General features: G+C 52.8%; 1 protein-coding gene across 2 annotated transcripts in view; it reads left to right on the top strand.

The window, feature by feature from the left end:
• The window catches only part of TMPRSS9 (transmembrane serine protease 9), a 49,185-nt gene that overhangs the window by 12,653 nt on the left and 12,354 nt on the right, over window positions 1-24,178 (top strand). For both annotated transcript variants that reach the window (XM_078443684.2, XM_060629794.3), the window contains exons 2-10: window positions 7,468-7,634; window positions 11,127-11,254; window positions 14,319-14,386; window positions 14,496-14,675; window positions 15,533-15,570; window positions 16,666-16,779; window positions 19,003-19,174; window positions 21,592-21,866; window positions 23,800-23,936. In XM_078443684.2, the coding sequence (XP_078299810.2) occupies window positions 7,493-7,634; window positions 11,127-11,254; window positions 14,319-14,386; window positions 14,496-14,675; window positions 15,533-15,570; window positions 16,666-16,779; window positions 19,003-19,174; window positions 21,592-21,866; window positions 23,800-23,936 (1,254 nt within the window). In that variant the 5' untranslated portion in view covers window positions 7,468-7,492. The remainder of the gene's footprint in view (window positions 1-7,467; window positions 7,635-11,126; window positions 11,255-14,318; window positions 14,387-14,495; window positions 14,676-15,532; window positions 15,571-16,665; window positions 16,780-19,002; window positions 19,175-21,591; window positions 21,867-23,799; window positions 23,937-24,178) is intronic.

A 24,178-nucleotide genomic window follows, 5' to 3' on the forward strand; every position in this document is an offset into this window, starting at 1 on the left:
TCCTGAGGCTGAACAAGAATATTCCAGCGTGTGGGTGGACACATTGTGTTTGTCTTTGACCCACCGATGGACACTTGGGGTGTTTCCACCTCTTGGCCATTGTGGATGATGCTGCTGTGAACACAGATATATTAGAGCTTCACGACCCTGCTTTCAGGTTCTTCGGGTGTATACCTGGGAATGGCATTGCTGGGTCCTGTGGTCATTCTATGTGATGATTTTATGCAATTCACATGGTAATTGTATTTCATTGTTTGAGGAGCCACCAAGCTGTTTTCCACAGCGGCCGCCCCATTTTCCATTCCCACCAGCCATGCACAAGTCTTCTGACTTCACATCCTCGCCAACTCTTGTTATTGTCTGTTTTTGGATGATGGCCACCCTAATGGGTGTGATATCTCTCTTTAGCTCTTCCTTCGTGAAGAGTGAACTACCAACTATAAGGTCAGAGGTTGAGACTGCCTGCACATCTGACACCACATGCGAGTTCAGAGGGGTTCTGGGGTGAATTCTGTCCCCTCAGATTTTGTATGTTGAAGTCCTAACCACCAACACTTCAGAAGGATAATTATTGGAAAATAAGGTCTTCACAGAGGTGACCAAATTAAAATGGGGTCATTAGGGTGGGTCCTAGTGCTCTATGACTGATGTCCTCATAAGAAGGGACCTTGGGACACAGACGTGCACACAGGGAGAAGGTCCTATGAAGACGGAGGCAGAGATGAGGGGATGCTTCTACAGGCCAAGGGTCACGACTGCTGTGACCAGCAGAATCTAGGAGCCTGGGGCAGGTTCCCCCTCACAGCCTCAGAAGGAACCAGCACTACCTACACCTTGATTTTGGCCCTCTGGCCTCCAGGGGTGGGAGAGAATACATCTCTGCTGTTTGAGCTGCTCGGTTTGTGTTGCTCTGTTATGGCAGCCCCAGGAGACTCATGCAGGGAGGTCCCCTGCACCACTCTTAGGTGTAACAACTCCCTAGAAAGACTCAGAACTCACTAAAAGCTGGTACAGTCACAGTTACGGCTTACAGGGATTAACATTACAGAGTAAAAGGAGCCAAAGAGAGAGGCCAGTGGGGAAGAGGGCAGCTGTCTCAGTCTGCTCGGGCAGCTCTAGCTGGACACCACCAACCAGGTGGCTGATGAACAACACACATTTCTCATGGCTCCGGAGGCTGGAAATCCAAGTTCAAGGCACTGGCAGGTTCCATATCTGGTGAGAGCCTGTTTCCTGGTTCACAGATGGCCATATTCTCACTGTGTCCTCACATGGAGCAGGGGCCAGGGAGCTCTCTGGGGCCTCCCTTATAGGGGCACTTACCCCATTCATGGGGGCTGTACCCTCATGACTTAATCCCTCCCAGAGGCCCCACCTCCCCGTACCGTCATCTTGGGGAGTAGGGTTTCAGCATACGGATTTGGGGGGACAGAGACACTAGTCTGCAGCACCAGGACAAAGACAAAGCATGACGCTTCCATGGTCCTCTCCCTGCGCAGCCAGGGTGTGTTGTTCTTGGGGCACGTGCGACAACACGCATGGACTATAACCAATCTGAGCAGCACCCCCTAACTTCCATTTTCTGTGTCCAGAGTTTTTCCCGAAACTGATTCATTGATGGATTTGCTGGCTGATTCACTGATTGCCCACATGGTTTGTCTCAGCCTCCAAGAAAAAGCTCCCAGACGCTGAGGATAAAGTCTGGGCTTTCTTTTTGAGCAATCTTAAATTTGGCCTACACATCCTCTCATCGGGCGATCTTTACCCCCTTGAATTCCCATTCCATTCTCTTCTTGCCAGATTTGCCTTCTCAGACGTGTCTTCAGGAAATATTAAGAAAAAAGACAGCAGGCACACTTGCCCCATGAGTACTTCCTGGGTCATTGGCACAGAGAAGGAGCTTTGCTCAGGACAATACAACCCAAAATGTGGCCTGGTCTGCCAAGGACACCAGGGTTCTGGCAGCTGACCTCAGTGCAGTGGATGCTGTGTATGGGCTGTCTGGCTTGATGGAACACTGCCGGTGACCGCTGTAAGGACAGCTTTGGGTGCATCGGGTATTTTGACGCCAAGCACATTCAGTTCTAAGTATTTTAATTAGCTATAATTTCTTCCTGGGATCATTAATTCTGTAGAAGTTAATTTTAGACTTTTCAACCATGATTTTGTTATTTCCAGTTATCTAATTTAATTGCACTGCCACGAGGGGCACCTGGGTGGCTTAGTTGGTTAGGTGACCGACTTCGGCTCAGGTCATGATCTTGCAGTTTGTGAGTTCGAGCCCTACGTCGGGCTCTATGCTGACAGCTCAGAGCCCGGAGCCTGCTTCGGATTCTATGTCTCCCCCTCTCTCTACCCCTCCCCTGCTCACGCTCTGTGTCTGTCTCTCAATAATAAATAAACCATTTAAAAAAAACTTTAATTGCACTGCCACAAGACATGTGCATCGAGTGTAGAGTTTTTGGGTTTTGTGGAGATTTGCTTTGTGGTTAAGTACATGATTAATTTTTGTAAATATTTCGTGTGTGCCTGAAAAAGTAAATTTATTCTCAATACAGAGAACCCTGAAAAAGTAAATTTATTCTCAGTATAGGGAATATAGGTCCTTTAAGTAAACTTGTCTAGTGTTAAATTTTGGTGTTACGTACATAAGAGTTTACAATTTTTCTCTCTTCCATTTTGTGCCTTTTGTGGTTTACAAGAGACCACCTAAAACATCTAGCTGACTTTTAAAAAAACCTAACCTCACCAATTCTTTTACATTTAAGTACATTTGTATGTTTTCTTTTTCTCTTTCTCTGCCTTCTTCCCTTTCTCCTGCATTCACATCTTTTTTCACTCTACTATTTGGAAGCTATCCATTTCAGTTCTGTTATCAAAATTGCTCTTAAAATTTTTCCATGCATGTTTCACTTGACAAGGTCTGAAATTAATCACTAATCTCTTTTTTTCTCTGAACCTTAGAGTCTTTCAACTGCACTCATGCTTCCATCTTGTAGCTGGTTCAGCCTTGGTATCTGTGCACCTCAGGTTGGTCAGTATTATCATTTTATAGACACAGTGCTTTTCCGATGCTTCCCCATGTTAACCAGTATCTGGGTTCATGGTGCTTCTGCATTTCACCTCTTTGTTCCAAATCCAACTTTAGTTTTCCTCATTCCATCCTTCAGTAGCGTTTTTCAGTGCTGGTGTGTTAGTGCTGAGCTTCACAGTCTTCCTGCAATTGTCTGCATTTGAGTCTCCTTTTTTTTTTTTTTAAGTTTATTTTTTTTAAATTTTTTTAACGTTTATTTATTTTTGAGACAGAGAGAGACAGAGCATGAACGGGGGAGGGTCAGAGAGAGGGAGACACAGAATCTGAAACAGGCTCCAGGCTCTGAGCTGTCAGCACAGAGCCCGACACGGGACTCAAACCCACGGACCGCGAGATCATGACCTGAGCCGAAGTCGGACGCTTAACCGACCGAGCCACCCAGGCGCCTCTTGAGTCTCCTTCTCAACCATGTGGGTTTAGGTATATGATTGTTGATGGACACCTATTTCCACCTAGCACTTTGAACATGTTATTCTCTCACCTCGGTTTCTTTTCTGTTGAGAAATCTGCTGCTCTTAAACAGCATTCCTTTGTAGGTGGCGTATCTCTACTTTCTAGTTACTCCTAGAACCTTCTCTTTGTTTTTATTCTGTGGATTTACTCTGAGCATCTGTTTCATCTGTCATGCTTGGCATTGTGCCTTTCAAGTCTGAGGATTCAGATCTTCCAGCAGTTCTGGAAAGTTCCCAGCTCATTTCTCTTCTAAGATGGCCTCTCCCATTTGTCTAATCTCTCCTTCTCAAACACCAGTGAAATATGCACCCTGCTTATCCCCATGCACACCTCAGATCACCCCTCCTCATATCTGCGGTAGGCAGAATTCTAAAAGGTTCCTAAGATTTCTGTCCCCCAGCACGAATGCCCTGTATAACCCCTTCCCCCCGAGTGTGAACCCGCTGAATACAATGTCATGGCCACTGCCTTAAGTCACATTCGATGAACAAGGTGTCAGGATGTGGCTCCCATCGTCGCCTTACATTCTGTAAGACTCCACCGTAGCAGGGTGCGTGGGTGGCTCAGTCAGTTAAGTGTCCAATTCTTGGTTTCGGCTCAGGTCATGATCTGACAGTTCATGAGTTTGAGACCCACATCAGGCTCTGTGCTGACAGCACGGAGACTGCTTCGAATCCTCCCTATCTGTCTCTCTCTGCCCCTCCCCTGCTTGCTTTTTTTCTCTCTCTCTCAAAATAAATAAATAAACTTAAGAAAAAAAAAAAAAAGACCCCATCCTAGAACGCTGCAGTGAATTTCTCTCTCTGGCCTTGACAACGTGGCTACTGTGTTGTCAGGGGCCTGTGAGCTAACAGCAGCCCCAGGCCAACAGCCAGCAGGCCCCACAACTGCCAGGAAACAAATTCTGGCATATCGGGAGCTCAGAAGTGGATTCTTCCCCAGCTGAGCCTCCGGATGAGAATGCGGCCCAGCTAACAACACCTGACTCACAGCCTCTCGAGACCCAGAGCAGAGGACCCAGCTGAAAGCTGCCGGGATCCCAGCCACAGAAACCGCAAGAGAATAACTACGCGTTGTTCTAAGCTGCTATGTTGGCGGAAATGTGCTGAGCAGCCACAACAACTGACACACCGTCTCTGCATCGGCCCTTCCTTTCCCACTCAGCTACGGGGCTTTACGCACTTTGTCCTGTGTGGAAATCTGTTCCTTCCGTGGGCACTTACTGAATTCATGCTCGCTTATCCCTCAGAACTCAGATAACACACCCCTCCCCCAGGGAAGCCCTTCCTGACGCCACCCCCCCCCCCCCCCCGGTCCCATCTAGATCAAAGCTCCTTTTCACACGGACTCAAAGCCCCATGGACACATCTTCATTTTCAAGCCTTAATTGTAGCTGTAATTTTAATTTATTTTGGGCTCTGCCACTCTGATTTAAGCTCTCTGAGCTCAGAGAATCCCATCTGCCTCATTTCGGGGCTGGGGACTCGGCACAGAGCACCCAGGCCTGGCCCGTCACAAATATCAGACAGACAGAAAGCCGAATGAATAGTGCTTCTATATTCGATGCTAAAAAGCATCGGGCCCCTTCTGTGTCCTAATGACAGTGATGACAAGACAATTCGGAGAACACAGGAATCCTTAGAAAACCCACAGGCTTGGGGGGGTAGCAGGGGCAGCTGGGGCTGAATGAATATAGTGTGTGCGTTTGGTTGGGGGGGACGGTGCACGTCAATGAGCTCATACACTAAACTTGGGTTTCCAGCCCTAATCACAGAGGTGAATCTTGGTGTCTTTGTCCCTAAAACATTTCATCAAGTGATTCTTAGAGATCCCCTGGCTCCTCAGAAGGCAATTCGGCTCAAGTGTGAGAATAAAGGGGTAAGTGTTACACAGCCTCACTCCCCGCCACCCCCGCACATCTCCCCTTTCTCCTCAGCTCCAGATGGCGGCGGGGAGGCATGGAGTGGCCATTCCCGGCAGGGACACACTCCCTTGAGGATGGAGTATTCTGGCTGGGCCCCAGCATAGGGTTCCCGCCTTAACAATAAACATACAGCACAGTCAGATAGATCTGAATTTCAAGCGAACGACAAATACTTTTTTTTTTTTTTTTTTTTTTTAGCGTAAGTAGGTCCCAAATGTTGTACAAGGCGCGTTAGGGGCTGTGTCAATCGGGGTTCTCCAGAGAAACACAGCCAACGTGAAGCAGAGCCAGAAGGATTTTAAGGAATTGGCTCACGTGGCCTCACGTGGAGGCTGGCGAGCCCGCGATCCGCAGGGCGGACTGGAGACCCAGGGCACAGCTGATGCTGCAGCTCGAGTCCCCAAGGCCGCCGGGAGGCGGCATTCCTAGTCTCCGAAGGCCTTCAACTGATTGCATGCGGCCCACCCGCAAGAGGGAGGGTCACCTGCTCTACTCAACATCTACTCCCTGCAAAGGTAGTTACGTCCAACCATGACCTCCACGGCAACTTCTAGCATAATGTCTGACCCGTCCACCGGGCGCCACAACCCAGCCAAGAGGACACGTAAAATTAGCCAGGCCAGCGACACACTCGTGCTGCGAAAGCAGGATCTGCTCATCTGAAATCCAAGCGCATCTGGGCGCCCGGTGTTTTCCCTGACACCCAGGCCTGCGGTTGGTGCCCACGGACCCCGAGAGGGTGCAGGCACGAGGAGGACCAAAGGCCCCCGGAGGGAAAGGCCGACCTACCGCCCGCACTCGGCCTACCTGGCAGGAGGAAGCAGGAGGCCGGCGCGGCCAGGCTGCAGCTACTCTCCTCGCCCCTTCCCGGGAGGAGGCTGAAGCTCCTCGTCACGGAGACAGCCTCGCAAGAAAGCCTCGCGCGGCCTCAGCGGGGTTTCTCGCGAGACTACGATCGCGGCCGCGCCGAGGGGGACTTCCGCTGGGTCTCTTGCGAGACCGCGATCGACGGGTGGCCTCGCGTGACCTCGGTTGGGTCTCTCGCGGGACTACGACCAAGCGGTGGCTTCGCAGGGCCTGCCTCGTCTCGGGTCTCTCGCGAGACCGGGATGAAGGGGCGGGCTGGACGCGTGACCATAGGAGCGCATGGCTGCCTCTGGCTCTCTCGGAGCTGAGGCCTTAACGAGGATAAGTACCCCGCGTACTGTCAGCCGAGGGCGCGTCGAGGCCTGTCCCTCCGCCAGGGATGCTGGCGGCTGCGGACGCTCTCGTAGACCCCAGGGCCACGAAGGACGGCGCGGGCGCCCGAGCTGGCGCTCGGCTAGGCTCCAGTTGGTTCTCTCTGCGTCCGCGTGTTCTGTGCCGCTAGGCGGAGCGGTGGCCCGGAGACTTACCCGTTCTAGTCCCAGAGCCTGGAATGTGTCGCCTCACGTGGCAGAGGGGTCCTTGTCAAGGCCCCTGAGGCGGGGGTGACTCGGAGGGGGGGGGGGGCCCAGGGGCCCGGCGTCCTCACGAGGTCCTCACGAGAGGGAGGCAGAGAGCCGGGCGGACCCCGTGCTGCTGGCCGTGAGGATGAGGAGGGCCCCGCGGGCCCAGGATGCGGGGCCTCTGGAAGCTGGAAAAGTGGGGAGACGGGTCTCCCTGGGGCTCCGGGGGGAACCGGCCCTGCCCAGGCCTGGATGTTAGGACTTCTGAGGCCAGAACTGCTTAGTAATAAATCTGGGTTCCTCGGCGACACTAGGTTTGCGGTGATTTGTTATACGGCGACCAGGAAGTCACGCGTCCGTCTTGGCAGTGGACCCCGGGGACCCGGGGGAGCCCGCATGCACAGGCCCAGCCAGCAATCAACGCTGTGGCGCCTTTTATGACTTTAAGACAGGCACCTAGGGCACTGTTGGAGGCTGCCACATCTGCACAAGTAAAACCGTTGCTTAGGGGAAGAGACGCATCCTCCAGCCCTGTCCCTGTTTTTTCGCCCTTTCTTGCTGGCATCCAGGTCGCCTTCCCAGTGTGTAGGAGCCATGGAGCCCACCGCTGGTGACTTACAGCTTGTGCCTGGGACAGCCAAGGAAGTCCCAGCTCCCTACACCTCGTGCTGCCGCATGGCCCTCTGCGTTGTTGTGGCCACCAGCATCATCATGGTCACCCTGGGAGTCCTCATGGGTAAGTGGCTGTGGGCTCGCGTGGGTTCACACACTGGGCAACTTGCACAAAGATGTTTAGAAGTGGCTCAGTCGTATCCACATTATGATCCCAGAACCAAAGGGTTGAGCCTGCAAGTGTGGAATGGAAGGCAGGCCAGGAGCCTGAGGGCCTGGGGTGGCCGTCTGGGGTGGGTGGTGCGTGGGAGGGGGCCAGGCACTGCATAATCACGTTTCCCACCGACCAGGTTTTCCAAGGAAGTTTTCGCTGTGGGGTGAAAATGGAAACAGCGAAATGAACTCTTTTAAATTTTAAGAAATTTAAAAAGTACCGAAAAGTATACAGTGTAAGGAATGAACAGTGGTTTATGTTCCTACAATCCAAAGTGGGCCCCATTTCCTATTTTCTTTCAGTAGATGGTCATATTATTTAGAGTTAACCATGCAAAATTATGGTCTCTGTACAATGTGGGGCTGCAGTTATGAAACATAAACAGAGGAAGCTCTTTTTATATTTCAGTAGAATGATCTAGAGATGCCTACATTTGGAAAAGTAGAGAGAGGTGCCGAATAGCAAGAAAGAACGTGTTTGCCTATGTGCATAAATTGTTTTCCGGTTGTGTCCTTCTCCTGATCTCAGCTCAAGTCGTGACCTCAGGGTCCTGAGTTCAAGCCCCACGTGGGGCTCCATGCTGGGCAGAAGCCTACTTAACCCCAACAGACAAACAGAATTATTTAGAATTATGTAACATTTAAAAGTCAGTTCCTTTTCCCCACCAGCGATGTTTCGTGGGCAGCTCACGGGTACTGCACTGGACAGTGTGGATCTAGGACATTCTGTCATCACAGGAATTTCCGCTGGGCAGCACTGCTCTGGAACAGGCTTATTCTGAGATGATAAGCTTCCTACAGTTTTATTTGGAGATGTGAAGGTCACCTTTTCGTGAAAAAACGTAACGACACAAAGGGGCAGTTTGAGGGAAAATGTTGCCACGTGGCAAAACTGTAAGCTGGCAATGCTGTGTGGGTTTCCTTGATTCTTATATGTAGTACAGATGTGTTTATTATGCACTTTATGCATATATTTGGAACATCTGGAATAGATCTAGTGTGGAATATAGCCTGGTGTGTCTGACAGAGGCCCCCTAGTGGTTGTGGGAGTCAAATGCAGGAAAATTTGTGCCACGTGAGTGTGCACGGATGTGTAGGCGTGTGTGAGTGCGGCGTGTACATGTGTGTGGTTGTATAGGTGTGAGCACATCAGTGTCCTCACACTGGGGAGAGGCAGGGGGTGGGGTTTCACACCTGCATTCCAGAAGCACATACATTTTGGGGAACAACATAAATACAATCCCCATCAGGACCTCTGAAACTAAGGAAGGCTTTAAGAAGTTTTAGAATGTTTTCTTTTCTTTTTTTTTTTTTATTTTTTAACGTTTATTCATTTTTGAGACAGAGAGAGACAGAGCATGAATGGGGGAAGGTCAGAGAGAGGGAGATACAGAATCTGAAACAGGCTCCAGGTTCTGAGCTGTCAGCACAGAGCCCGACGCGGGGCTCAAACTCACGGACCGCGAGATCATGACCTGAGCCGAAGTCGGACGCCCAACCGACCGAGCCACCCAGGTGCCCCTAGAATGTTTTCTTTAATTAAAATTCAAATGTGTCCCCTTCCCAGACAGCTCAAAGTGTTAGCTGGTAATGTTAGCCTTCAGGGAAGCTGGGGGTCGGGCCCCTGGGACCTCTGTACTATTTCTGCAGCTTCCTATGTGTCTGTCATTATTTCCGAGGGAAAACAGAAAGGCTTAGCTGGCGTACAGAGTGTAGGCAACGTGGCCCACGCTGAAGAACGCTCATTTCTCTTTATTTTTAGTTTCTCGAATGAGAAAAACAGTTGTTTTAGGAATTGGCTTACAGTATATATATCCTGTGGTATTCATAAATATCGAAATATCTTTCTAGGTGAACATTCACTCACAATAAATAGAGTTGGTACCCAGCTGTCACGGTTTATGTGGCTGCTACCTTCGTGTTTTTATATTGCAGTTATGATCATTTTTCACTGGTGTGTTATTTTGATCCATTCGTGGCAGAAACCCACGTTTTCACGTTTTAGGTGGTTGCTGTTGTGTCCTTTTAAAACTTTGTGATGATTGTTACTCTTTGCTATTGTGTACTTTTTTTTTATATTTAAGATTTTATTTTTAAGTCACCTACACCCGTGGGGCTCGAACTCAGAGCCCCGAGATCAGGAGTTGTGTGCTGTACCCACTGAGCCAGCCAGGCGCCCCTGCCACGTACTTTTTAAAATCGAAGTAGGGGCGCCTGGTGGCTCAGTAGATGAAGCATCTGACTTCGGCTCAGGTCATGATCTCGCAGTTCACGAATTTGAGCCCCGCGTCGGGCTCTGTGCTGACAGCTTGGAGCCTGGAGCCTGCTTTGGATTCCCTCTCTCTGCCCCTCCCTCACTCACGCTCTCACTGTCTCTCTCTCAAAAATAAATAAACATTGGGGCGCCTGGGTGGCGCAGTCGGTTAAGCGTCCGACTTCAGCCAGGTCACGATCTCGCGGTCCGTGAGTTCGAGCCCCGCGTCAGGCTCTGGGCTGATGGCCCGAAGCCTGGAGCCTGTTTCCGATTCTGTGTCTCCCTCTCTCTCTGCCCCTCCCCCGTTCATGCTGTGTCTCTCTCTGTCCCAAAAATAAATAAAAAAAAAAAAAAAAAAAAAAAAAAAACAACGTTGAAAAAAAAAATAAACATTAAAAATTTTTTTAAATGGATAATTAAATAAAAGCAAAGTGGATTTTAGGGGCTACTGGTGGGTATACAGCGTAGTGGCGGGACAGCCTTGTGGGTTGGGCTGTGCTCACCGTGAGCGTGGCTGCCATCGGCCACCCCGACGTCACTGGCTGGACTCCTGGCACCGTGCCACCCTGTCCTCTGCACCCCTCTGCCCTCCCCCGCCCGCCCCTCTGGTACCCATTGGTTTGTTCTCTGTATTGATGGGTCCGATTCTCTGTTATTAAGTGCTTTTGACGCCGTGTTTCCAACACTCGCAAAACCCTGTTTTTTCAGAGGGTGGCATCCTGGGGCTGTGGGCTGAGGGTCCTGGTGCCTCCCGGCTGTGGTCACCCCCCTGTGGCATTTGTTGGGAATTGCTCCTCCTGAGGCCATTTCTTGGTGAGGCCAGCTTCAGGCCCTGAGCCAGGTACACCTGGTGAGCCAGGGGTGAGCAGGAGCTAACCGTGTCCTCAGGGACCTGGGGACGGCCGGTGCCTTCAGACGGCTGCCCGTAGAGTCCGTCACCAAACCGAGACCTGTGTGAGAGACGAAGGGGGGCACTGTTGGCGACCACTCAGGGCCTACCCCCCCCCACCCCCCCGCGCCCTGGCAGTCGGCCCTCCACCTGTTTGTCAGGGTGATGGCCCCTGGGTGGCTGGGGGCCTTTGAGGCTGACTTAACTGCACCCAGACCCCGAACTTGGGCTCTCTCACGGGGCCCTGGTCTTGTCCGCAGCCTCCCTCTCTACACAGGGTGTCGACGTGGAGCACACGGCGGAGCTGCAAGGGGTCCGCTACGCCCACAGCTTGCAGCACGAGGCCTCGGACTACTACCGCACCCTGACGCCCGCTCTGGAATGGCTGGTGAGGGCGGCCGGGGTGGCGAGCCGAGCACGGTGGGGGAGAAGCCCAGGCAGGCTCTGAGGCAGGAAAGAGGGCGTGCGGGGCGGAGAGGTTGAGGCCACTGTGGCCAGCGCTGGTGGCCCCTGGAATACGGGGCAGCGCGGTATCAGTGGGGACTGACCCCTGCTGGCTCGTAGGCACTTTTAAAAGGTTAAAAGTTGTATTCCAGGGGCGCCTGGGTGGCTCAGTCGGTTAGGCGTCCGACTTCAGCTCAGGTCACGATCTCACAGTTCACGGGTTCGAGCCCCACGTCGGGCTCTGTGCTGACGGCTCGGAGCCTGGAGCCCGCTTCGGACTCTGTGTCTCCCTCTCTCTCTGCCCCTCCCCCACTCATGCTCTGCCCCTCTCTCTCTCTCTCTCTCTCAAAAATAAAAATAAACCTTAAAAAAAAAAATAAGTTGTATTCCAGTGGAGAGACCAGAGCCTCACACACAACTGGTGGCAACCTGAAAGAGGGCAGCCACTGTGGAAACAGGCAGGCAGTTGGTCAGAAGGGTAAACGTAATTTCTATGTGATCTAGTGATTCTGTTCATAGGTGTCCACCCAAGAGAGATGAAAGTTCATGTCCTCACACAAAACCTGCACACCCAGTGCTCACGGCGGCATGACTCACAAGAGCCAAAAAGTGGAAACACCCAAATGCCCATCGATGGGTAAATGGATAAACACAAGGACGCCCGCGCGCACACGGGCACGTGACTCGGCCGGGAGCAGGAGCAGGGCACCCACATCTGCCGCCCTGAGGACGGACCCTGAACACACGACGCTCAGGGAGGGACCCAGACACGAGAGGCCACACGGGGTGTGAGTCCGCGTGTGTGAAATGTCCAGAACAGGCTCATCCACAGATGGGAAGGGGGCTCATGGGGGCTGGGGAGAGGTGGGGCGTGGGTGCTAGGGGAGATGGGGTTGCTTTGGGACTGATGGAATATTCAAAAATTGGTTGTGGTGATGGCTGCACAACTCTGCGAATGCACTAAAACCCATCCAGTTGTCCACTTTTAAAGGGTAAGTTTAGGTAGGTGAATTATATCTCAATTAAAGAAAATGTTTTAAATTTCATCGTAAGAGAGCAGAAGGGTCACTAGGGAAGAATTCACGTTTTGAGACGAGCAATCTGCCTGTGGCCTGGAGGCTGTGTGATAAGACATGGGAAAGCAGGGGGGCAGTTACAAGGCACCACCATCCAGACCAGGGATCAACACACTTTTCCTCTAACCGGGACAGGCAAGATCTTTGGCTTTTTGGGGCCCAGACACTCTCTGGCCCAGCTACTCACCTTGGCCTGAGGCAGCTCAAGAGGTGCCACAGGGGACAGGTGAATTAATGGATGTGGCTGTGTGCCGATAAAGCTTTATTTATGGACACCGAAATAAACATTTCGTATAATCTTCACGTACCATGAATATTTTTCTTTTGACTTTCTCCAACCATTTAAAACTGTAAAAACTATTTTTAGTTTGTGTACTGTATAAAAACAGGTAACGACTTGAATTTGGCCCATGGGTGTCAGCTTGCTGATTTAAGCCACATGCCCTAAAGCTCTGTCCAGGAGTATAACACGAAGCTTCGTGCATAATTTAAAATTACCTAGCCACTGTGTTAAGGAAAAGGAAACAGGTAGGCTTCATTTTAATATGTTTTACTTAACCCACGGTATCCAGAATATTATCATTTGATGTCATCAGCGTAAAGTGGGTATTAATGAGACTTTTCACCTCTTTTTGTGTTGAGTCTTCAAAACCCGGGTGTGTTTTACACTCACATCTCCATGCGGTTGCTAAATTGTCACCAGGAATACTTAATCCATAAGTGTGTAGATTCCATAAATGTACATGCGTAAGTTGCCCCAAGTATTCTTAAGGGTTTTCTGGTAACTGTGCAGAGTATCTGGTTTTAAATCTAAGTGTGAATTAACTAAAATGTAAACACCCGTCCCCCTGTGGCACCAGCCGTGCCATGTGTCAAATGCTCCGTCATCACGTGTGACCCGTGGCTGCCACGTCGGGCAGGGCAGGTAAAGAACATTTCCCAGATTTGTGTGCTGTTCTGTGGGCCAGTGCAGGTCTGAATGTGGGTGAGGGGGACATAGGCTCGGAGAGTGGACAGAAGAGAAGCAGGTCAGAGGGAGTTGTAGGCGGGAGACCTGTGTATCCTGTGCTTTGGCGTGGTGAGCGTCCGGTTTAGCAGCCAAGCCAGGACACTGACTGGGAACAGGGATGCTGTTAGTGACTCCACTGAGAGCAGGTAAACGGAGACATCTGGTAGCCCTAGGCATAGGTCACATAATGTGCCGGGGGGGACTCTCCGGACCCCCAACCTTGGTGCTGCTGGGGACAGCATCTGGAGTGACACCCATCCCGGTGCCCAGGATGAGGGCCCTTCAGTGCTAAACCGGAGACTGTGGATAGTGGTCACTCGAACAGCACACGAAGGACAAGCAAGTTCCTAATGGCGTCTGGTTGCACAAAGCAGAGTTTATTTTAATGTAAAAATTCATGTAAAATGTAACTAACCATTTTTAAAGTAAACACTTCAGGGGTGTTTAGTATATTCACAAAATTGTGCAGCCGTCACCTCTGTCTAGTTCCGGAATGTTCCACCAACCCCAAAAGCAACCCCATCCCCATTAGCTGTCACTCCCCAGCCTCCTGCACCCATGAAGCCCTTTCTTGTCTGTGGATGTGCCTGTTCTGGACGTTTCACACACGGGAACCACACTCTCGTGTCTGGTTCCCGCTCTGAGCGTTGTGTGTTCAGGGTCTGTCCCATAGGCAGCTCGTGTCCGCGCCTCGCTCCCGTCCGTGTGGATGGGCCACATTCTATCCATCCATCTGCTGATGGGGCAGTACTTTCATCCAAATAACTTCCAAGTTTCCCTGTCCCGCACACGGCTCTGTGACTGCCGGGTGTACTGAGTGTAAGAGGAGGCGCGTTTCCGTGCCCTCTCCAACTCCGCGGGTCCCTGCGGGACAGCCGCCCAGCCCGTGGCCTTAGCGCGTGCTGCTGTGGTTTCTGTTGCAGTTTGTAAGCAGCTTTCGGGAGACCGAGTTGGAGGCCAGCTGTGTGGGCTGCACCGTGCTAAGTTACAGGTGGGTCAGGGCCTCCTTTCAGGCGAAGGAACCCCGGTGGACACCCAAGAGGTTCCAGAAGATTCCAGCAGGAGCCCTCCCTCCCCAAAGGCCTCTCTCCTCCCTGCAGGGATGGGAATTCCAGCGTCTTCGTGCATTTCCGGCTGCACTTCCTGCTGCAAGCCTCGCAGTCACTGAGTCTGGGCCTAGAGGAGGAGCTGTTGCGGCAGGGACTCCGAGCGAGGCTGCAGGGGCACGGTATCCCCCTGGCTGCCCACGGCACCATTGTGTCTGCCCAGCTCACAGGCAAGTAGGCTATAGACCCTGAAAGACACCAGGGGGAGGCTGTGGGGGAGGTGGCAGCCGAACGTTGCGTTAAACTTTAGGTTTCCAACAGCTGCTGCCTCCCTTGAAAAGAAAACGCAGGCACATCGCTTTACCCTCACTAGTAGAGACCAGGTGACAGCAACCTGCAAATGGCTGGAGTGTAAATATTTTCATCCTTGTAGCCCTTTGGGTCTCGGTCGAGGTCACTCAACTCTGCTATTGTCACATGAGAGTTAAAGACAGTACATAAATGGGCAGTGTTGTGTATCGATAAAACTTTAATGCATAATCAAATGGTAGGCCGCATTTGGCCTGCAGCCACTGTTTGCCAATCCTGGTATAGAAATAAGAGTAAATGCTGTGCTCTAAGATCTGATGGTGCAGATTCCGTATCATGAACCAAAACTTCACATAAAATCTGATGATGCAGTTCATCGTGATTTGAGAACCAGACATGAGTTCGTTCAGTCTGTCTTCAGGTTAAAGACTGCTTGCCTTGACCTTGTCCTACTGGACATTTATGCCCTTTGCCCACCAATGCTGACATGCTGGTTGAGTCTTAGTAACCTCGGTGTCCGTGTGAATTGAACTCTCCTTGGTCTTGTTCCTGCACAGTCCACTATGGTGGCCACTAGGCCTGTGTGGCCCTTGAGTGCTTGTCATGCAGCCAGTGAGACCAAGCAACAGAATGATTCGTTGGGTTTCATCTTAATTGATTTAAGTTAGAATTGAAGTGGCTCCTATGATAGACCGTGCAGCTGCCTTGCAATCCGATGTTTTCAAAAAACTACAGAACTCACTGGATGAGCTTACATGTCTTGTCCATTTCACTTCAGGAAGCCAGAAAGCGCCATGGACAGAAAGAGATTTAAAATCAGGTATGTCTTCCCCTCTCCCACGGAGCTCCCTGCCCTCTGCAGTTTCCAGAGAGTCACCTGGAGACGTTCCCCAAGACTTCAGACACAGAGGGCTCCCTCCAGTGCAGTGAAGGCTAGTTCTGCACACCAGCCTCCTCTGGGGGCCAGGAGGCACGGACTTACAGTCCTGTGTGGGCAAGAGATGGAAAGTTGAGACGCTGAAGTACACGTGGCCAAATACGAGTAAGAGAAAACATTACTGGTGGGTTTTTTTGGAAAAGTGGTAGGGATCTGCTGTTAAAAGACAAAACACAAACAGTTTGGAAAAAAAGAAAAAAGAACGAGTACCACATGGAGTCCTCAAGTAGGGGCGATCCTGGCCCCAAGGGATGCTGGGTGGTATCCAGGGACATCTGGTAGTAAGGAGCGAGGCTCCTGGCCTGGAAGGGGTGGGGCCAGGAGTGCTGTTCAGCCCCCACAGTGCCCGGGATGCCCTCGCAGAGAACAGTTGGGCCCCACGTGTGTGCCGAACACTTAAAATGGTTAACATAGTAAACTTCACGTTATGTATGTTTTACTACAACTTGAAAATTTCGATTTCTTTTTTTAAATACTTTTGTTAGTGTTTTATTTATTTTTGAGAGAGAAAAAGACAAAGTGTGAGCAGGGAGGGGCAAAGAAAGAGAGAGACACAGAATCAGAAGCAGGCTCCAGGCTGAGCTGTCAGTACAGAGCCCGACCTGGGGCTTAAACCCACGAACCATGAGATCATGACCTGAGCCAAAGTCTAATGCTTAACCGACTGAGCCACCCAGGTGCCCCGAAAAGTTCAGTTTCACCCGTGTCTTACTTAAAAATACATGGGCGCTCAAAAATGTGGAAGCACACATGGTGTGCCTATACGTCTGTTACATTGTCCTGGCCTGTGTGCTGACTGACATTCTCGTGTTGTGTCTCCATACTGGTTCTGAGAAAATTACTTCAGAAACATTTAGGGCCAAGGAAGCAAAAAAGAGATGTTTTCCATGCCCTGAAGGCTCTGAGTAGCGAGCGGAATCTTGCTGCAGCCGGGAGATACAGAGTGGGGTCAGAAACCTGGTTCTTCTCTGCCCACAGGTCACTGCCCAGGGAACACCTTTTCCTGCCGCAACGGCCAGTGTGTGACCAAAGTGAACCCGGAGTGTGACGACAGAGTGGACTGCTCCGACGGATCTGATGAGGCCCACTGTGGTCAGTCCCCTGTCTGGCTGGTATCTGGGCCATGTCCCCTCTCCGGGGTCAGCTGCTGGCTCTGCTGTCTGGCCCGCTGCACACATTATACACGCCACCTGGGCTTGGCATCGCTGGAGCTGGGCAGAGGAAGGGAGGGGGCGCCTGTGAGATGGGTCCCTGCCGAAGCGTGATAAGCCTCGAGTGCCAGGAACTGACGCTCTGTCCTATATGCAGTGGGTTTCGAGCAAGGGAATCTCACGGTGGAAGTGCCATAAGAGGAGCCAACGTTTTCTAGCGATGTTAGCCCATGCGATAGGGTAAGAGCAGCAGTTGAAGTGTGGAAAGGAAGAGGGAAAACCATCATAATTCACAGTGGATGTGATCGACTATATAAATGAATCAATAAATTGACTAGCCCGGGATTAGAAAATGAGAAGGTTTGACACGGAGGGGAGAGTACGAGAAACACAAACACATACAAAAGCTATTCCTTTGCTTTATGCAACTAACAACGGGTTAGAAGATAAAATGCAAAAAATCCCGCATGTGATCAGTAGCAACAAAAAATGAGCATGTCAAGCCTGTAGAGTTCTATAAAATTATAAAACCTCACTGGACATAAAAGTGGACCAAATAAGCTGAAACATGGCATCCCATGAAAAGATGGATGTATAAGAACTTTGAAACTTGCAAAGTCTACGGTGGAGGAAACGTTGGTAGCGTGTGGCACCTGGACCTGGATGATCTGTGGAGGCCAATTGAAATTGGCGGCTGTGACCCCCCCACCTCGGGGTCCGTGACTCACCAAAAGTGACTCGCAGAACTCAGGTGTCCTCCTATGCAAGGTTACAGCTTCTCCCAGTGAAAAGGTCATGAAAGGAAGAGGTGCACCAGGCACAGAGTGGGCGAGACCGGTGGTGGGCAGGCTCCCCACTGCCCAGTGCGGTCACGGGACAGTGCTGGACTGAAAGTCGCAGCAGCAGCACGTGAACACATACAAAGTGTTTCCAGCCAGGGAAACTCGCTGAGACTTGGTGTCCCGGGTCACACAGGCAGGTAGCACCGGCACAGCTCACTTTAGGTGTGAGAGTCCCAGGGCTGCCAAAGCAAGGTGGCCTGGACAACAGGGACGGTCCCTGTCACAATCTGGAGGCTGGAAGCCGAGGTCAAGGTAGCAGGAGGTTTGGTTTCTTCTGAGCTGGTGATGGAGAATCTGTTTCATGGTTCTCTCCTGGCTTCTGGGGCTTGGTGGATGTCTAGCATTTCTTGGCTTATGGAAGTGTCACCAGATCTCTGCCATCACGTCCACATGGCATTCTCCCTGTGTGCGTGCCTTTGTCCGAATTTCCCCTTTTTAAGAAGACACCAGTCATTGGATTCAGGGCCCTCGCTAATGACTTCATCTTAATTTGATCATCTCTGAAGACCCTATTTCCAAATAAATCACACTCACAAGTACTGGGGGTTAAAACTTCATCTTTTCGGGGGACACAGCTCAGCCCAAAAAACTGAGTTTCCAGCCCCTCAAGAGGTCAAGGTGATACCACGTGGCCCAAAGTCACCATGAACTTTCTGGGTGACCCAAGTCCCCAGGCAGGTCAAGGTCAAGCTGCTCTCAAACAACAGTCCAAGAGCTTAGAGGTTTCCTCCCAGGCGGTGGCCAAGGGCAACAGTACTTTCTCTGAGATGTGCAGTGTTTGGACAGCTCTTCTCAGTTCACTGTTTGCTGCATGACAACATGAGCTGAAGTGGAGACCCAGAGGGAGGGGCCTGTGTGGGGAAGAAAAGGAAGAAAGTGCCCTCTGGGCAGCTAGAGACATGAGGAAGCAAGGGGTCGACCCTTTGCTTTATGAGTCGGCACACCCGCGAATCAAGTCGAAAGTGTGGAGTTCCCACCTGGATCTCGCCCTTGGCCATGAGCTCCATGACAGGTGTAATGTGGAGAAGTGAAGGTTGCTTGAAGGCCACCTGTGCCTGAGGCAGAGAAGGGGTACCGGCAGAGACATTCTCTGCCACTGCCTGGTGCATGCAGCCTTGGGTGTTTGACCTGTTGGGCAGCTGGAGGTGGGGCACACGAGGGCTGGGGGGCCCCAAAGGAGTCAGCAAAGCCAAGTGCAAGGGACCTAGAGCACGTCTTTGCACGAGAGGGTGGCAGGGATGAGCGATTCTGCACAGACGTGGTGGGAGCATAGTCACGGCCCTGCCCTCTGAGGGCCCTGGTTGGTGACCTCTGTCTTGCAGACTGTGGTCTACAGCCCGGCTGGAAGACAGCCGGCCGGATCGTGGGTGGCGTGGAAGCGTCCCCGGGAGAGTTCCCGTGGCAAGTCAGCCTTCGAGAAAACAAGGAACACTTCTGTGGGGCTGCTGTCGTCGGGGCCAGGTGGCTGGTGTCCGCGGCCCACTGCTTCAACGGGTGAGCCCTGCACCCTTGGTCCTGCCTTCTGTCCCACTCCCGGAGCACCGCCTTTCCTGGGGTCCTTGGAGCCCCGTGGAGCTCTCTTGTCCCTCCCCTCCCTCCTTTTTCTTTTCTGTTGTTGAATCTGAATGTGTTCTTATTGTTTAAGTTGTGGTAAAATATACACTACATAAATTTACCACCTTAACCATCACAATTCAGTAGCATTGCTGTTCACACTGCTGTGCAGCTGCCCCCACCACTCATCTCCAGAACTTTCCATGTCCCCAAGCTGAGACTCTGTCCCCATGAAGCACAGACTCCCTGTCCCTGCCCCTCCCCTGGCTCCCACCATCTGCTCTCTGTCTCTGTGGACGGGACTCCTCTGGGGACCCCCTGTGAGTGGGGTCACGCAGGACGTGTCCTTTTGTGTCTGGCTTCTGTCACTGCGCATGGTATCCTCTGGGTCCGTCCGCATGGTGGCAGGTGGCAGGACGTCCTTCCTTCCTGAGGCTGGATGATACCCCAACGTGTGGATGGACCACATTGTGTTTGTCCTTCATCCATGGAGGGACACTCGAGTGCTTTCATCAGCTCTTGGTGGTTGTGAACTGGGACCTGTTTCCAGTGCCTCTGAGTATAGACACGCGAGTGGGATTGCTGAGTCACCTGGTAATTCTGTGTTTAAACTTTTTGAGGAACCACCGTATGGTTATCCCCGGGGGCCGCACCATTTTCCATCCCCTCCGGCCACGCAGAAGGCTCTGGTGTCTCCACGTGCTCCCCAGCACTTGTCGTCATCTGCCGTTTTGATCTGAGCCACCGCGGCGGCTGTCCCGTGCTGCCTGACTGTGCTTGTGGCCCACTTGTATGTCTTCTTTAGAGACGTGTTTGAACTCTTTGCCTGTTGTTGAACCAGCTCGTTGCTTGTTGTTGAGGATGGTCAGAATCGTTAACAAACCAGAGTGGCCAGGCAGAATGGAGCTGGTCAAAAGTGGGAGAAGGTTCCAGAAGCCTCTGTGCCAGTCATTGCCGTTTGGTTGCTGCAGTCTTTGGAGACCTGAGGGAGAGGGCAGGGCAGTCTGGACAGATGGTTCAGTACTTTACAGCCCTTGGCTTGCTGCCGGGCCCCGCGTGCAGCCTGCTGTCTGCCTCAGCTGCCAGCCTGGGGACGGATGCCAGAACCAGTCACAGCTCAGGACAGTAGGTGGCAATTTTTCCATTCAGTTTTGTTCTCCCATATTTTATTACAGCAGTAGTTAAGCAGATAGAAAAGACGAAAAAACGGCACGACAGACATTTGTGTGCCCTTACCTGATTTTAGCACGCGTTGGCATTTTCCCGTATTAGCCATCGCTCCTGCTGTGTCTTTACCTACACACACGCGCCTCTGCGTCTTTTCCTGCCAAACCATTTGATATTCTCCCCTCTGACCGTGATGTGTCCCCCTGACTCTGTTGCACGTGTCTGTACAAACAAGGAACACTGTCACCCGCACCCACAGTATCGTGACCCACCGCCACACGCTGGCATCCGGCGCCCTGTCCACATCCGATCTCCCCACTTGTCCCAAGGGTCCGTTAGAGCTGCCTTTGTGTTTTCTTTCTTATTCTGGTAACATGGTAAAACTTCCTTCTGGTAAAACTTATTTAAGGCAATAAGAGTTTTGATCTTGAACTTAGCAGAATGATTCCGCAAAGGTACGGAGAGAGGGTGGGTGAGGGGAGGGAGGGCTTTGGGAGACAGAACCCGGCCTTGTCCCCTGCTTCTGCTGGGAAGCGTGGTGTTCCGTCCGTTGACCCTGTACGGGGCCCGCGAGGAACATCCACTACAAGGCCAGGAGTAGGGTGAGGAGAACGGGGCACTTTTGGTGGCCGGGGGGGGGGGGGGGGGGGGGCGGGGAGGGGGGCAAAGTGTCAGCTGTTGCCCAGAACAGGCATTATGACAAGTAATACTTTCATGTCATGTTGCAAAAAATAAAAATTAACGCAAAAAACAAAATCCACAATGAACAGAATGTCCAGTTGGGAAATTCAGAGCAGATCTGACCGGCCGGAGCTCTGGGAAGCCTGGGCGGTGAGTGGGGCTGGGGCAGCCAGATCCTGTGTTTATGTAAAATGTCCGCCCTTTGTCGTGGGTTCGGCATTCATTTGGACGTTCTGCGGTATGGCGCGAAGACACGGTTTATCCCAAGGCCTGTGGGCTTTGGCCCCCACCCCAACACTGCACCCAGATCTGTCTTTGTTTCAAATGCTGAAAATTGGCGTGGAATGGGTTCGTGTGCATCCATTTCCATTTTCGACAAAGTCGCGTCATGACTGAGTTTCGGGGCGCACCCTAATCACGCCCGCTCCCAGGGCGGGTGCCTCCCTCGCCGCCCCCGCTGCCCGTCTGTGCCGGGTGGGCCCTGGAGCTGTGGCTTCTGTGCCCCGCAGGTTCCAAGACCCGGCGGAGTGGGTGGCCTACGCGGGCACGACCCACCTCAGTGGCGCAGAGGCCAGCACGGTGCGGGTGCGCGTGGCCCGCATCATCCCGCACCCCCTGTACAACCCGGACACGGCCGACTTCGACGTGGCGGTGCTGGAGCTGGACGGCCCGCTGGCCTTCGGCAGGCACGTCCAGCCCGTGTGCCTGCCTGCCGCCACGCACGTCTTCCCGCCGCGGAGGAAGTGCCTCATCTCCGGCTGGGGCTACCTCAAGGAGGACTTCCGTAAGTCGCTCCGCCCCTGCCTCCTCCCGCGGCCGGGGGTCCTGGCGCTCCGTGCCTGCGGTGCCCGCCGCCCCAGAGGGTACTCTGGGCAGTTCTGTGCCATTTGCGAATGTGCCCTGCTGTTTCAGCTCAGGCCAGAAACCGGCGTCCTTCCCGTGGCGTATTCACTGCCACGTTTTGTGCGTTTTTGTGCTCTTTGTGGGTGGTTGCTAAAATGGCCCCTGGGGCAGAGTGGCGGCTGGCGTCTCTAGGTGCAGACAGGCCGGGGTGTCTAGTAAGCTGCTTCCCGCGGTGGGTTCCAGAGCGTGAACTCAGGGAAGTGCGCGTGCTCAGAGGCACACACACCGTAAGTTACGGACCTTGAGAGCAGAGGCTCCTGGGAACCTGCCCTCTGCCCCCCACAAGCCACGCTACAGAAGCGATAAGTCAGGGTTTGTGGCGACTTTACAGAACAGAACTGTCTCGGAGGAGGGGTGAGAATCCACTGTAATCTGACAGAAGGTGCTGGAAGGAAACCCACAGGATGCTTCAGGGAAAAGGATTTGGGGTGGGGATGGCTTCAGGGAAGGACCGTGAAAGTGACGCCTCAGCTCTGACCCAGTGGATGAGATAAAGTACTCGGACAGGGGGTTGTCCTGCAGCGAGAAGTCCCATCATTGCGGGAAGTCCTATTGGATGACACTAGTCTAGAACATTCTAGAGCAAACTGTCCAGGCTGGCTCGGTGGCTGTGCATGGAAGTGGGGGTGCCCTAGGGCCCCCCAAGTTGAGGGGCAGCTTTGCCCTGTCGAAAGGGTCTGGGCGTCCACCGCAGCTGACTTCAGGTGCAGGGCCCATGGCCTGTGATTTGGGGTTTTCTCAGGTCTGTGCCTGCCTGATACGAAAGAAAAGAAAAATGTCGTATGATTTTTACACCTTCTGAAAAGGAAAGGTATTTTCCACACGGACCTAATTAGGAGGGAATATAAAGATAATTAAGCCCAGGCCACCAACATTTCGTTTCAGCCTCCCTCGTTCACCGACCACAGGTCCAAGGGTGGGGCAGGGAGCAGAGCAGTGAGCCTCGCCACGAGGGGCTCCCAGGCCAGACCGGCACTATCCAAGAGCGCTTCCCTTGGGGAGTGGGGGCTGTGCTTTGTGTTTGTGTCACCCGCTATAGGAGCCAGCAGCCCCCTGCAAGCTGGCCGTGGCCGTGTGCCTGGGAAACCGAGTTTTTACATTTTATTGCGTCGTACGCATTTAGATCTACATTTAAATAGCCACATGTAGCCAGTGGCTGCCAGACTGGACAGCACAGCCCTGGAAGGAAGTAGGTGGCGAGGAGTGCATTGGAGACTAAGGTTGGGTGGAGATGGGGGCTGCAAGCTTTAATAGGGTGGTCGGGAGGGGCTTCTTGAGAATGGGGGTGAGGGGGGAAGGCAGGCAGATTGTGGAGGGACAGACAGCGCTCTAGGCAGCTGGGACAGCATGCACAAAGGCTCTGGGGTCGGTGGTCCAGACTTGGACTTTTAATTTGAGCCGGGATGGGGGGAGGGCATCACCCTGCAGGATGTGGGGAGAGGGCAACATAATCTGTAGCAAAGAAGGCACTGGCTGCAGGCCGAGGAGAGATTTCAGCAGAGTAGGACAAGAATGATGGCAGAAGCAGGTACGGGGAGGCTCAGGGCAGAGCAGGTTTTAGGAGGGAGGTGAGGAAGGAGCCCAGTCTTGGGTGTTCACTTGGATGCCTCTTCGCCGCCTGGGCCACGGAGGTTGCTGGTGGGCATTTGTGGAGTGCGTGCTCTGCCGGTTTCCGAGCTGGCTGCTGCCGCGGATCCCCTTCCCGCCGGGGAAGCCGAGGGCCGGAGCAGAGACGGCCTGCAGCCTCCAGCCTCGGGGTGGCTGCCCGGGGCCCCGAAGCGCTCATCCTGCTGGCGTCTCTCTGTCCTGGGCAGTGGTCAAGCCGGAAACGCTGCAGAAAGCCACGGTGGAGCTGCTGGACCGGGGCCTGTGTGCCAGCCTGTATGGCCACTCGCTCACCGACAGGATGCTGTGTGCCGGCTACCTGGACGGGAAGGTGGATTCCTGCCAGGTGAGCCCCACGGCCCCTGGGGCCTGGGGACAAGTCCCGAGGCCCCAGGCCCCGCCCCACCTGCCCGAGGCCCCCAGGTTTCCGCCCTGGAAGAGGGGGTGCCCACAGTTTCCAGTCTGCCACCAAGACTTCCCTGCCTGACTTCTAGCACGGCTCCGGATCTCCTTTTTCCTTTATGCCTTTGGTCTCATTTCTCAAGCCCACTGGCCGGGGGGAGGGGGGGAGACTGCTGCCCGCACTCG

The sequence above is a fragment of the Panthera onca genome, chromosome A2, assembly GCF_046562875.1.
Source record: "Panthera onca isolate mPanOnc1 chromosome A2, mPanOnc1 haplotype 2, whole genome shotgun sequence".
NCBI classification, from domain to species: domain Eukaryota; kingdom Metazoa; phylum Chordata; class Mammalia; order Carnivora; family Felidae; genus Panthera; species Panthera onca.